Raw genomic sequence first — 14,743 nt, forward strand, 5'->3', positions numbered from 1 at the left:
CTATAAGCTTTAATGTTGCCTGCATTCTGAACAACTGCAGAATACTATAAAGTAGATTTGTTTGTGTGTCCATGGTGACCATATCCAAATACTGAAACTTTTCCAGTTTTTATCCTCAGACAGATTGAAATGTTAGAGTTCCCTCTTCTTTAAAGGAAAAAGTGACAATGGGAAGAAATTGACAAGAGCTCTTTCTTAAACAAAATACAGCACTATCTGGTCTTCCAACCCACATCTGGTTTGAAAACCAATGAGAAGGATCAGGAATAAGTTGGATGAGTAGGCGTAAGGAAAAGGCATAAATGTCTTGACAGTAAGGGAAAGAGAAAAAGAAAAGGCATGCACTGAAATGCCAAACACAGACCAGTAAGGGAGAGAGATGGCATGGGGGTGGAAGGAATAGAGGTGCAGTTGGGGATTAATGTAAACACAGGGTCTTGTCTCCTTTCAGAAGCCTCTGTCAGTGTATTGGAACAAGGTGTAACAATTGGTGTTCTTGAGTCATCAAGAAACAAGAAAAAGTTATCTTTAATGTTCTATATTTAAGAAGTCAAGGCAAAATATACAGCTCTGGCACAAATTTTGTAGTGCAAATGATTTAATAAAGTTTGGATGCCTTAAAAGGGATTAGGTTAGTTTTTTAGGAGAATTTTACTTAAGTGGAAAGCATATTCATTTCCTGATGTCACCTGGTTCAAGTGTTCCAAGAGGGAAAACTGAAGTGCTGGATTCTAAATTTTCACTGGGAGGAAATTTAATCTTACGTGTCTGTTAACAGATGATGTTTATTAAATGTTCACGTGTATGTGGTGTTGTACAAACTGTTACAGTTAGTACATTTTAGTTTTTGTTACAACACTGCCACCGGAAGAGTGTACAGCTGCAGAGGCTCCTTGGTTCAGTTGGGGCAGCACAGCTTTCTGCACATGGTAGACACATCGACCGAGTTCAACACCTGATGAGAGCTGGCGAGACTGATTGGATCTACCCTCCCATTGAAAACAAAAAAACCTTTTTTTTTTTAAAGTCACCTTTTAAGGTATTTGAAAAGATGATCAGGGTTAATTTTAAGGAAGAGTCTGACCCGGAGAGGTAAGTACTCACCAGAGCACTAAAACCTGTTTTTCCCTAGACATTTGCCAAAACACGAATGGGCCTTGGTTCATCAGCTGAAAAGGGTGAGGGAGACAGAGGTCAACCCAGAGCATATGAAAGCTGCAAAGTCTTAGAGAAGGTGCATGCATGAAGTAGGGGCCCCAGAGTTCACATACCACAAGGACTGCACCTGCTCACCTTCCTTCAGACTCTAGGGGAACTTTGGAGACAGCTACCTTGGCAGTGGGCTGCCTAGAAGATGAAAAGGAAAAAAACACACCCCTGAGAAAGATGGATAGAACTCTTGCAGATTTCTGTCGTGCTTGCTCCTTGCAGGCGCAGGCCAAGGAATCTCAAACAGTAAATTGGTTTAGAGAGTGCCTACCTTCCAGGAACCTCACAGAGGCAAACAGAAATCTTTTCTGGAAGAGGGCACATTCATCCTTCCCTCAGCAAGTCAGTCCTCTCCAGGGTGTTTTCAAGGGCAATAACCACTGTCAGAAACAACCAGCACAAAGGAACCATGGCTAATCAAATATGTTGGCAGCAGGTTGAAATGAGCAGAAGAGAGAATTGGTAAATCAGAAGATAAATTAGAAGAAACCACCCAAGTGCTGCACAGACAAACTGTTAGGGTTCTCCAGAGGAACAAACCCAGTAGGACAGATAGGCAGAGGCGTATGCAGGGTGAGGCGGGAGGTGGGGGATTCGCTTACGTGGTTATGGAGGACCAGAAGTCCCGGAGTCTGCTGTCTTCTAGGTGGAGGCCAGGAAAGCTGGTGGTGTAGTTCCAGCCCAAATCCTAAGGCCTGGGAGCTTCAGGGCTGGTAGTATCAGTCCCAGTTCAAGACTAAAGGCCTGAGAACCAGAAGCACTGATGTTCAAAAGCAGGAGACCACGGATGTCTCAGCTCAAGCAGAGAGCAGTTTGCCCTTCTTTCACCTTTGTGTTCTGTTCAGCCCTTCACCATACTGGATAATAGAAGATGATTCTCCTTACTCAGGTCTACCAAAATGCTAATCTTTCTAGAAACATGCTCACAGGTACACCTGGAAGTGATATATTACCTGCTCTCTGGCCACCCCTTAGCCCAGTATGTTGACGCAGAAATTAACCATCACAGAGATAACGGTAGAGACTACAGGTGTAGAAGAGGGTAAGGCTTATGGACGGTACGAATGTAGGTATATTTAACTTCTTAATAATGTTAGAGACCAATGAAATGATATCTTTAATGTGCTAAGGAAAATAAATGTGTATCTAAATGTCTGCACACAGAGTATCTTTGAAGAATGAAGGTGAAATGCATTCTCAAAGAAAAATGATTCAGAATATCATCACTAAAAAAACATTTAAGGATAGACTACAGGTAGACGTAAAGTGAACATGGAAAGTTTAATATACAAAAGAATGAAGAGCAAAGGTAAACATGAACAGATGTGGACAAACATTGCTTATATGAAAAAATAGAGGCTTTATCCAAATAAAGAAGTAAAACATCAGGCAGTAATTTGTAAATTGCAAAATCCTTCTGTTGTCCAGGCAGAAGTAAAGTTTTCTTTCAATTTTGGTAAGTACGTGTCTGATTTCCAAAGCAACCAGTAAAGTGAATAGGAAAAGATTGTGTAATTTCCAAACTGATAGAAAGGGAGAAATGAAATAATTATCACTTACATTCAACAAGTTAATTCTAAAATGTATAAAGAAATGCAAAGATATTCAGGAAGCAAATGAGCAAGGTAAGAGGATTTACTCAGCCTGATATCAAGGTTATTCTAAAACTGCAGTAAGTACAGTGTGGCATTCATGCAAATACAGACCAGCAGATGGAACTAGTACCTGGAAACAAACCCATGCCTTTAGAGCTCTGCGGAGCAGAGAAGAAAAGAGACTTTTCAGTAAGTGTTCCCTTCACAAAATCAACTCCAGGTGTGTTCAAGAAAGATATGTGTCAAGGGCAAAATCTAAATCTTTCATAAAGTAATTTGAGATAGGAAAGGATTTTTAAAAACAAGCCCCCAAAGCCATAACCATAAAGGAAAAGACTGATCAATTAAAGTATAAATCTTTGAGTCATCAAAAGAAACCATGAAAAGAGGAGTCATGGAAGAGGGGGAAATATTTGTAACATCTTTCACTGATAAAAGACTTTGTATCCAGAACATGGAAAGAACTTTTATAATGAAGGGGGCAACTCAGTAGCAAGACTTGAACAAGCATTTCATAGAAAGTGAATATGTTAGTCACTCAGTTCATGTCTGACTCTTTATGACCCCACGGACTAGCTCACCAGGCTTCTCTGTCCATGGGATTCTCCTGGCAAGAATACTGGAGTGGGTTGCCATTTCCTTCTCCAGGGGATCTTCCTGACCCAGGGATTGAACCCCAGTCTCCAGATTGCAGGCAAACTCTTTACCAACAGAGCCACCAGGGAAGGGTTCAACAAATACATGAAGTTAAAAAAATATATATCCTATGACCAAGCAAATCCATTCCTGATTTAGATACCATAGGGAAAAACAAACAAACATGCGTACATGCACTGTTGTACAAGAATACTCACAACAGAGAATTCCCTGGTGGTCCAGTGGTTAGGGCTTAGCGCTTTCACTGTTAGAAGTGCTGGTTGAATCTCTGGTAAGGGAATATTCCACAAGCCACATGTCACAGCCAAAAAAATGAAGAAGGGTGAGGAAAAAAGGAAACAAGTTATAACTGTGAAAGACAGGATGATGGTTGCTCTTGGAAAGAGGGGTTTGTGATCAGGGAAGGGTAATGGGGACTTTAAAGAAGCTGCCAGTGTAGTGTGTTAGGGTTTGTGAGAACATTGTACACGTGTTTACCCTACAGTTGTCTTTTTATTTGTGTAAAAAGTGTATGTACAACAAGTTAGCTGTGTGTCACCATAAAATGTCTTTAAAAAAACTTGTCAGTGATTCCTTAAATGTTACATTATTTAGTTTTATGTCAATTTTTGTTTCATTTATATTTGAATTTCTGTGCTCCTTTCTAAATTAAATACTCAAAGAAATAATCCGAAGAATTTAAGTAGTAATATAAGAATCTGTTGTTTTACACGTGATTTTTAAAATCACATGTAGATAATCTGTTCAAAGTCTTAGAGACAGAGCTTGCAATTTATATCCTGGTTTATTTATTTCACCTGAGTACTGACAGCTGTCCTCTTGTTCACAGGCTCAGTAGATGAAGGCATCACGGAAGGATTGCCTACACTTCAGGGTACTTCTAGCACCAACGCTCACGTAGATGATGATGATCGGTTAGTACCAACACAGTAGGACGTTTTCTTGTAAGGGTCCCGCATGTAATTCTGAATGCGAGCATTTTATCTAGGATTACATAAAAGTTTACTGAAACCTGACTTTTGTATATTTTGTAATCATGAGGTAGCCACATAAATTAGACAAAGGTTTTTCAGGCATTTCCTAAACTTCCCAGCTCCATTGCTTTAAGTAGTATCTGTTTCAGGTGTTGGTAAACTTGAGGCCCACAGGCCAATTCTCCCACCACCTTTATTTGTAAATCAAATTTTATCGGGACACAACCATGCTGTGTCTGTGGATGGCAAAATTGAGTGGTTGAAATAGAGATCATGTAGTGTGCAAAGCCAAAAATAATTATACCTGACCTGCTACCAAAACAGTTCACCAAACCCTTTTCCTTATACTCATGATTCCCAGGTCATTGTCTTCACATTGACCCTTCCTGCTGATATCCTCACATAGATGTAGCAGGGCCATTTCAGACTTAAGACCAAGACAATGCTCCAGCCTCCTCCCTCAGACCTGCTCTTCTAGCCTTCCTGTCTCAGTAAACCGCGTCATCATCAAGCCCCGATTTCTTCGGCACGTCTCTGGGAATTATACTTGATCCTTTCCCTCAAACCCACCCCTGTATTTAATCCACAAGTCCTTTGGGCTCTGCAGCCAAAATTCTGTTTTTTACATTAAGTCAGATTGTGTTGCTGTTCTAAGTAGCAAACTCTAAATTCTCCAGTAGTTCAGTTCAGTCGCTCAGTCGTGTCTGACTCTTTGCAACCCCTTGGACTGCAGCAAGCCAGGCCTTCCTGTCTATCACCAACTCCTGGAGTTTACTCAGACTTGTCCATTGAGTCATTGATGCCACCCAACCATCTCATCCTCTGTCGTCCCCTTCTCTCGCCTTTAAACTTTCCCAGCATCAGGGTCTTTTCAAATGAGTCAGTTCTTTGCATCAGGTGGCCGAAGTAATGGAGTTTCAGCTTCAGTATCAGTCCTTCCAGTGAATATTCAGAACTAATCTCATTTAGGATGGACTGGTTGGATCTCCTTGCTGTCCAGGGGATTCTTAAGAGTCTTCTCCAGCATCACAGCTCAAAAGCATCAATTCTTCAGCACTCAGCTTTCTTTACAGTCCAACTCTCACATCCATACGTGACTACTAGAAAAACCACAGCCTTGACTAGACGGACCTTGGTTGGCAAAGTAATGTCTCTGCTTTTTAATATGCTGTCTAGGTTGGTCATAACTTTTCTTCCAAGGAGCAAGCGTCTTTTAATTTCATGGCTGCAGTCACCATCTGCAGTAATTTTGGAGCCCAAAAAAATAACGTCTGTCACTGTTCCCACTGTTTCCCCATCCATTTGCCATGAAGTGATGGGACCAGATGCCATGATCTTAGTTTTCTGAATGTTGAGTTTTAAACCAACTTTTTTCACTCTCCTCTTTCACTTTCATCAAGAGGCTCTTTAATTCTTCTTCACTTTCTGCCATCAGTGTGGTATCATCTGCATATCTGAGGTTATTGATATTTCTCCCGGCAATCTTTATTCTAGCTTGTTCTTTCACCCAGCCCAGCATTTCTCATGATGTACTCTGCATATAAGTCATTTAACTTATTTAAGCAGGGTGACAGTATATAGCCTTGACCAAGTACCCCTTTCCGGATTTGGAACCAGTCTGTTGTTCCATGTCCGGTTCTAACTTGCTTTTTGACCTGCATATAGATTTCTCAGGAGGCAGGTCAGGTGGTCTGGTATTCCCATCTCTTTAAGAATTTTCCACAGTTTGTTGTGATCCACACAGTCAAAGGCTTTGGTGTAGTCAGTAAAGCAGATGTTTTTCTGGAACTCTTTTACTTTTTTGATGATCCAACCGATGTTGATAATTTGATCTCTGGTTCCTCTGCCTTTTCTAAATTCAGCTTGAACATCTGGAAGTTCATGGTTCACAAACTGTTGAAGCCTGGCTTGGAGAATTTTGAGCATTACTTTACTAGCGTGTGAGATGAGTGCGATTGTGCAGTAGTTTGAGCGTTCTTTGGCATTGCCTTTCTTTGGGATTAGAATGAGTCGATTCTTTTTTTTTTCCTATTACCTTTCTTTTTAATGGTGACCCTATTGGCAGAGATTTCTGATCACAAAATAGGCCACACTCTTTTCAGGATTCTATTGGGTGGTCCCTTTGCTTAGGATGTCCTCCCCCTCCCCCAGTAACCCTTTAAAGTCTAGCTGAAACGTGCTTAGAGCTTTCTTTGTGAATGGTAGCCCCTGTGCTGAACAAAAGGCAGGCCAGTGTCTATTTCATCTCAGTATAATCCATTATACTTTGTACCAATGAAATGAGTAGATTCTTAAATCTAGACTCCTCGCCATGCCTTGAAAGCCGTACACGATGTGATTCTAGCCTGACACCCTTCAGACCATACTCCTCGTAGACCACGTTCTGGCCATGCTGACCTTCTTCAGTTCCTGGAGTCGTCCATGTTTGTTCTGGTTTGCAGGCCTGCCATTTTAAGGTCTTTCTTCTGCTTGAAATGCTTTCTTCCCTAATTTTCACTTTGCTCCCTCTTTCTTCATTCTTCAGATCACTGTCTGTCAGTTCTGAAAGTTTTTCCTGACCACCAGTCTAAAGTAAAACAGCACCAATCATTGTTGGATCACTCCACTTTAATTCTCTGTTATGATCATTTTTTTGAGTGCTTATGGTCTGTTTCTGACCACTGAATATAAAACTTCACTGCAGTAACACCTCATCATTTGAGTCCAGGACAGACTTTAGAAGTGTGTTGAAAACTCAAAGGATTCAAAGAATTCAAATACGATTTACTGTATTTGAGAAGATAACCTGGTGTAGAGCAGGTTGTGAACCAGAGTCCTTTGAGTAAATTATTGAAGGTGTAAGCAAATGGAAATATGCCTAGATTCCTTAATTTCAAACATGAATGGGGTTGTCTGTTCTGTACTAGATACTCTCTGCTGAGTGGTGGGGATATTGAAATGAAAGGTAACCCTTGTCCTCAGAGGTCACACCGACATTGGGGCCGGGAGAGAGGTTAAAGACAGACAAGTAAGCAGATAACATGAGTGATCTGCAGAGGAGTCTTGCTCTGCATAGGAGAGTACCTGCCTAAATCACTGGTGAATCAAAGAAGGCTTTCAGGAGGAGGAGGTAACTTCTTGGCTACATCTCATAAAATGACTGGTGTGTTATCTAAGCAAAAAGGGTAGGCAGGTAGAGGAAGTTAAACATATGAAAGCACAGCACTGAGAGAGAAGTGTTAAGGAGGAATTGCTTGGTATGGGTATGTTTGGGGAGTATGACAGGAATGAAACTGGAAAAGTATACAGACCCAGATCATGAGTCTTGTATGCCTTCATTCTGAAGATAGCAGTGAACCATCACAGGACTGTTAGCAAGAGACTGATTTAATCAGATCACTGTGGAAGGGGTGTGGGGCAAAATAGAAAGAGATAGCCATATATTGACCAGAGCCTGAATTAAAGCAGTAGTAGGAAGGAAAGGATTATTAGATTAAGGATACCTAAAGTAAAATCATTTAAGTGTTTATTTCCTTTTGTTCATTTAAACTTGTGCAGAACTGTTTATTGAACTTAAAAATCAGAGCCTGGTTGCCTTCTTTGGTCTGTTTTTTAGATTGGAAAATGTTCAGTATCCCTACCAACTCTACATTGCTCCTTCCACCAGCAGCACAGAGCGGCCAAGTCCCAATGGTCCAGATAGACCTTTTCAGTGTCCAACGTGTGGGGTGCGATTCACCCGTATTCAGAACCTGAAGCAGCACATGCTGATCCACTCAGGTAATGCCATCGTTCCTCTTGTGGCATAAATGAACCCTCTAGAACATTTTATTTTGGAAGTCCAGTTAAAAATAGTAAACAGATGCTTTTGAGTTAGGAAAAAGTATATCTCTGGGAAGTCTAGTGAGAACAGATAAATTCACGTCTGTTGCTGATTTGTTGCATTGTCAGAAAGATACTTGCTTAATACGTTGGTCACAGGCATAAATCTTCTGATTGGAACTTGGGGCAAGTGTGATACACACGTGATATACATGAAAGAGAGATCAGATACATGTGTGTGTGTGTGTGAGGGAGAAAAGCACGAGTGCATCAGGTAAAGCAGATGGGCTTGAAAGGTCATATGTTGGCGTTCTCTGTGCTGTTCTCATTTTTCTTAAGTTTGTAATTCCAAATAAAAAGTGTTTTTAAAAATTAAATACAAGAATTTTATTTTAATTGTGCAATCCTAAATTTCTCTGTGCCCTGAGAAATTTCTCTGTGCCCTATTCAGCCAGCCTTGCAGTATTATTTTAGTGTAAAAAAGATTTTGGATAAATGATGTGTAGAACATACTTGAAACTTAAGTTCAGTGTCCACATAAAGACAATAAAATTCTTATGGGTAGAACACTGGCCTCTGATAACGAAGAAATCTTTGCTACTATTCTCAGCTGTTTAACTGTCTCACTTTCCTCTTCTTCAGATAGGTCTAACAATCCTGTTGTAACACTAATTCCCTGTGACTTTGTTGAATCAACAGATTATGTTTTGAAGGTTTTTGATATTTTTTTGCTAAAACTGTGATAATGAATTGGAAGAGACCATAAATGCACTTTACATTTCATATATTAATCTCTACATATTTATGTCACTATTACATTAAGTACCCCAAAACTTAACCAAAGATAGTTCTGTTACAATCACTAGTTATGTTCAGAGATGTTAGAATTTTTCTTTTTTCTTCTCATTTTTCTCTGAGATAGGAAATGAAGATTAGATAACTGATCAATTTACACATCTTCTTGATATAAACCTTACTACTTTAATGAAATGAAATAATAATAGGTGAAGAATTGGGGTCTGCTTAAATAAATACTCTTGTTAAATTATATTTTGAAGTCTAAGAAGATTTGGAAGAATTCAAAAATCAAATGGAGTATATATCACTTTGATTACCCTCACCCCTGTGGTGCCTTTCTTGCTTGCTTTTTTCAAGCACTAGTGACTTTTCAGATGTTTTGTACTTTTTCTAAGATGCTGAATTTGGGACTCACTTCTGCTGATGATTTTTATCTTTTCAGATTATCTATTGCTACAAAATTACAGTTCAGAAATTTGTGAAGTTTATGACATTTCCATTTATTTTGTTTTTAGATAATATTTTGTATTGCTTTATTTTATAGGAATTAAACCATTTCAGTGTGACCGCTGTGGGAAAAAGTTCACCAGGGCTTACTCGCTAAAGATGCATCGCCTAAAGCATGAAGGTAAACGCTGTTTCCGGTGCCAGATATGTAGTGCCACTTTCACTTCCTTCGGGGAATATAAACACCACATGAGGGTTTCCCGGCATATTATCCGCAAGCCTCGGATTTACGAGTGCAAAACATGTGGCGCCATGTTCACCAACTCTGGAAATTTAATCGTGCACCTGAGGAGTCTGAACCATGAAGCGTCAGAGCTAGCAAACTACTTCCAGAGCAGGTGAGGTGCACACCGAAAATGGAACCAGGGAAACTGCTTTCTAAACTCTCTCTTCCTGTTGTTAGGGCAGCCTGCTGTGTTTTGTTTTGTTTTTCAATCAGGTTGCCAGCTAATCAATCACATTCCTTAAAAATTCCCACTATCCAATAACACTCTGATCTCCTGATAAAATTTTGCTAATTCTTCTAAGTATAAACAGTTTTAAATACTTTTATAGTTGGCATTAGAAATCTTTTCCTACAGAGATAGACTACTTATCCACTTGTTTTGGGTTTTGGAGGTTTTTGGGGGGGGGCGTTGTTGTGGTTTTTTTTGTTTGTTTGTTTGTTTTTTAATGTAAGGTTAAAGTAATTCTGTAGTAGATTTTAAATAGACCTGACTGGAAAATTTACCATGTCAGATGATATTTGGTGACAGTGGATTACTTCCCATTCTTTGGATGTTGGTTAAATTCTTGACTACTTCTCTCTTTTTTTTCTCTAAATAATGAGAGAAACTTCAGCAGCAACTATAATTGATAGTTTACCTCAAATGAAGTTTTCCTCTTTTTCTTTCAGTTTAGAACTCCATACTTTGAATATTAAAAATTTATGATAGAGTTAACCTTTCTGATTTATTGGGTAGCTGAGGATCGGGTTCTAGTTCTGGCTCTGCCGCTCACTGCTGGTATGATTGAACACGTCACTTCACAGATGAAGAAGCTTGAACTTAGAGAAGGATAATGTGTAAGCTTTAAAGATGATTGCTAAGGTCTCCTCTAGATATAAAATTCTGTTGTCTATTTTTAATACTTTATCAGAATTGTACATCTATAGGAATCCTTAGTTTCTTATAAAACAAAATCAAATTTTACACCACCTTTATTTTTTTAATCTTATTTTTCTATAAACTTTTTTCTTGCATTGATTTTGTTTTTCTCTTCAAGCCAGACATTTTTCTAATGTAATCATTTCTGACTCTGAGTGTCTGGTTATTATATCCCTAAACCTATATTATACATGACATATCAAAGTTTGTTCAGGAATAAAATCGTGTCCCAGTTAACTAACTGCACAGCCTGTTTTCTGTATCTTCCCTGTGCTGAGCCCTCTGTCCTCCACTCTTTAACATCTGAAGACTTTTTATAACCGAGGACATCTTAAATTGCTTTGCAAATGAACAGACTTTAATTTTTTTAATTAATAGTGGACAAATTATAAAATAACCTAAAGTGTATTAGTTATTGAGATTATAAAGTGTAATGAACGTTTTTATTCAACAGTAAAGATTTAAATAAAGCATCTAAGTGGTTTTTTACATTTTTCTATATGGTAGATTGTATATAAGGTCATTTATGCATGAGGATTAGTTTTTTAACTGTATCCAAGAAGTAATAGAAAGCTAGGTTTATATACCTTATAATTAGTGTATAATCCAAGAAATGTTACACATAAGTTATTCAAATGATTTTGTTTAAATGAACATGCTATTTGCGTTTGTTTTGTGCACAGAAACTCTTCTACATAGAAGGAGAAAGGCTGTTTAGGTGTCCACAGTGACACTGAATGTGATCTCTCTCGTGATGGTAGGGAGAATTGATATACTTGGGTTCTAATGGATGGTTTTGGCTCATGTTTAGGAAAGTTTAGAAGCTGAAAATTCCTGAGTTATAATCTTCATTCAAGAATTAGAGAATGAAAATTCCCAATCTTGTTTTACAAATCAGGTCGTTTTATTATGTCTTATTTATTCTTGGCTTGAAAATTGACTCCCTGTTTCATCCTTTGCCTCTTACCTAGTGATTTCCTAGTACCGGACTACTTAAACCAGGAGCAAGAAGAGACCCTTGTTCAATATGATCTTGGAGAACACAGTTTTGAAAGCAACTCCTCTGTTCAAATGCCTGTAATTTCACAGGTCTCCTCGACCCAGAATTGTGAAAGCACTTTTCCCTTGGGGTCTCTTGGGCTGACAGAAAAGGAGGAAGAAATGCCAGAGCAGCCAAAGACCAGTGCTTCTGCCGAGGCAACCAGAGATGACCCCCCAAAATCAGAGCTGTCTTCTATAACTATTGAGTAATTTCATAGTTTGGCTTCATTTTTAATTTTTGGAAAGTGCCTGTGCTTGGTCTTGTACATTTGAATTTAATTTTTTAAGCAAAAAAAAGGGTTTGGAAAAATTTCCCTTTTTACTTTGTAAGTCCTGCAACTGATGTTTTATTTTTCATGACTGAGAGATTGCTTCTGTAAGTGCACAATAACATGGTGTTGAAATACAGTAGAAACCCTGAAACTTAAGGAGAGAGAAGCAGTTGACTTCACACTTATATCAGTTTCCTCTTCCATCATCAGGAGTAGGCTAACAACATATCATTAGGTTGAGAAGAAATCAGATGATTATTGACCTTCCTGAAATGAAAGGATACACCAGAAACATACTACTAAACAAATTTGGCAAATGGCCTGAATAGATGTTTACCCTTGTACACAGGACATTGTACAATCTTCTGTAAAGCCTGTTGTTTCTGGAAATATTTATGGTGAGCTTTCTTAAAAATTATTAGGGTGTGTACTTCTGAAATTCCACGTTTTTTTTTTTTTTTGCTTTGTCGTTATAATTTTTTATGGTGAAAATTTGGTATTGGGCTACGTATTCCCTGTACCTTTATAATAGTACTCTCCAAATTATCTTTCTTCTGTGAAAGACGGCAGAGAGCCACGGTTGAGAAGAGTCAACCTGTGCATGAAGTGACCAGGAATGGGGAATATGGTGTGTGAATCTCAGCTTCATAGGAACTCTTTCATACTGCTTTTCTGGTTAAAATCATTGTTTACCTGGTCTTTGAATGTTAATGCCTGGCTAATGAGGTCATTGCCTAAGTCAGTTTTTGTCTTACCCTGTCAACAGTACTTTCTTTTGCCTATACTTGGCATGATCCCATAAAAAGGAAATATACTGGAGATGTTCTATATTTTATATATAGGTTTGTGTATTATTGAGGATGTTTTCATTCTGCTGTTTGGACAAAATAAAGAATTCTCTGTTAAGGCTATGTTCTTAACCCAACTAAGATTGTTTACAAAATACCATGTGACAGTGATATATTGTCCTTATTCCACAATATTTTTAGACATTGCAAAATGTCATATTGAAAGCAGTTAGTATAGTTTTTACAGAATGTAAGCAATAATAGAGAAGAGGCTATAAAGTGATGATCTGTAACTCAGATCTATTTGGGGAAAAAAATGGTTAAGACTAAAGAAAAACTAAAAACCTTAAGGTAATGAATATTACCTCTTGCTGCTAAAAGAAAGTGAAACTTCCTGGTTTATAGTTGAAATACATATGATACTCTAGACTGGAGTATACATTTTACCTGGTGCCGTTAAAGCATCGCTTACCTTGATCCTAAATTTCATGAGTCCATGAACAATGATCTTTTGAGTAACTTTTTTTCCCCTATGTATATACCCAGAGTTTAATCATTATGAAGACACCTGATTAGATTAGAAAAAGACAATACAGTTTCTTATTCAGAACACAAGATCTCAGTTTTGTCTGGGTGCTAGACCTCAATAAAAATTTTTTAAGTTACAGTGATTCGTTTCATTTTTTGAATGGCTTGTTCTGTAGCTGACCTCTTACTAATGTAAAGGAAGGGAAAGTGAACTCCTTGAAGTTTTTTAGGCTAATGTTCTTTTTGTTTTCATATTCTGCTGTTTTTAACTTGCTTCCAACTCCTCTTCTCACTCAAGAACCTGTTGTTTCCTTTTTGCTCCCCAAATAGCTATAGTACCTTAAGGAAAATGAACACGTACAGATTATGATAGCCTTCCATCATTTATGCTTCTTTACCAGTAGTTTGAATTACTTTTCTTCAGCAAGACTATATGATACTAATAGTGGTACTGCTGTGTCTCAACTGGAAAGGTCAGGAATTTTTATTTTTAATATTATATAGATTCTTTGGAAACTGTTATGCCTACCAGTAGATAAATCTCAAAGTTAATTTTAAAATCTTACATGGACAAGACAAGAATAAGTGAAATTATGACCAGGAGTCATTGTTGCCCTCAGTTCTAAGAGTTATTTTTTTTAGAATAAGGAAGGAAGGAAAGAAAATAGAGTTGATGAGAAGATACATCAGAACTTGGAGATTTGTTGATTGAAAGTAATTTAGCATACCCCCTGTCCTGAGGATTTTGTACTGAGAGTCCTGCACAGTTTTGCCCATTCTGAGGTGTTCTGTATTCTCAGAATGTAGGATTGCCATCACTGTCTATTTTTTCCCAAATGGAAACTTTAAATTTTCCTTGGTAGTTACAAATTATACAGATTTCCAAGTTTTATGAGACATTTGAACCTACTGTGAAAATGCTTATTGCTAGTTGTCTGTTCCCCACATCTTATCAATACAGGTAACTAACTAATACTTAACATGTGATATAAACATAGTCCTTTTTTTTTCTATTTCAGTGAGGCTTTACATTTTTCTTGATACATAGTTTAAGGTTACTTAGCTTATGGGCCTGTTTAAGAAACCAAGCTGCAAGAAAATAATTGTATATAGTGTTACTTAGATTTATTTAAAATTCATCTGAGAGAAGGATGCCTGGATGTATAATTTTTACCAGAAAAAAAAAAAAAAAAAATACAAAGATGAAAACCCATTATATTATGTCATCATTTATTTAGCAAGATGCCAGGGCTCGACGAGGTCTGCGGCAAAGACCACGGCAGGCAGGAGGGAAGGAACCAGAGACGCATTTAGGGCCCTGGGCCTGGCTCCCTGGAGCTCCCTACCCACTGAGGGTCCTACTGATCAGCAACCAGGGCCCTGAGGCCCTCCTTCAGGGGAGAGGGCCTGGACAAGGGGCACGGAACC

At 38.3% G+C, this 14,743-nt stretch overlaps 2 protein-coding genes across 5 annotated transcripts in view; one reads left to right on the forward strand and one right to left on the reverse strand.

The window, feature by feature from the left end:
- PFKFB4 (6-phosphofructo-2-kinase/fructose-2,6-biphosphatase 4) overlaps positions 1-14,743 on the reverse strand; it is a 64,987-nt gene that overhangs the window by 35,344 nt on the left and 14,900 nt on the right. The gene's annotated exons all lie outside the window — the stretch shown is intronic.
- Positions 11-14,477, forward strand: LOC122424938 (zinc finger and BTB domain-containing protein 44-like). 4 transcript variants are annotated; one of them, XR_006264622.1, is made up of 4 exons: positions 11-4,375; positions 8,031-8,194; positions 9,579-9,662; positions 11,658-11,794. XR_006264622.1 is itself a non-coding variant. In XM_043443201.1 (4 exons), exons 2-4 carry the CDS (start codon positions 8,179-8,181, stop codon positions 11,935-11,937), a joined length of 597 nt encoding a protein of 198 aa, XP_043299136.1. In that variant the 5' UTR covers positions 16-4,375; positions 8,031-8,178; the 3' UTR covers positions 11,938-14,477. The 4 variants fall into 4 exon arrangements, 3 of the variants coding, with proteins under 3 accessions (XP_043299136.1, XP_043299137.1, XP_043299138.1); XM_043443201.1 differs by having other exon boundaries at positions 16-4,375; positions 9,579-9,879; positions 11,658-14,477; XM_043443202.1 differs by having other exon boundaries at positions 16-4,375; positions 8,082-8,194; positions 9,579-9,879; positions 11,658-14,477.

Source organism: Cervus canadensis, chromosome 22, assembly GCF_019320065.1.
Source record: "Cervus canadensis isolate Bull #8, Minnesota chromosome 22, ASM1932006v1, whole genome shotgun sequence".
NCBI classification, from domain to species: Eukaryota; Metazoa; Chordata; class Mammalia; order Artiodactyla; family Cervidae; genus Cervus; species Cervus canadensis.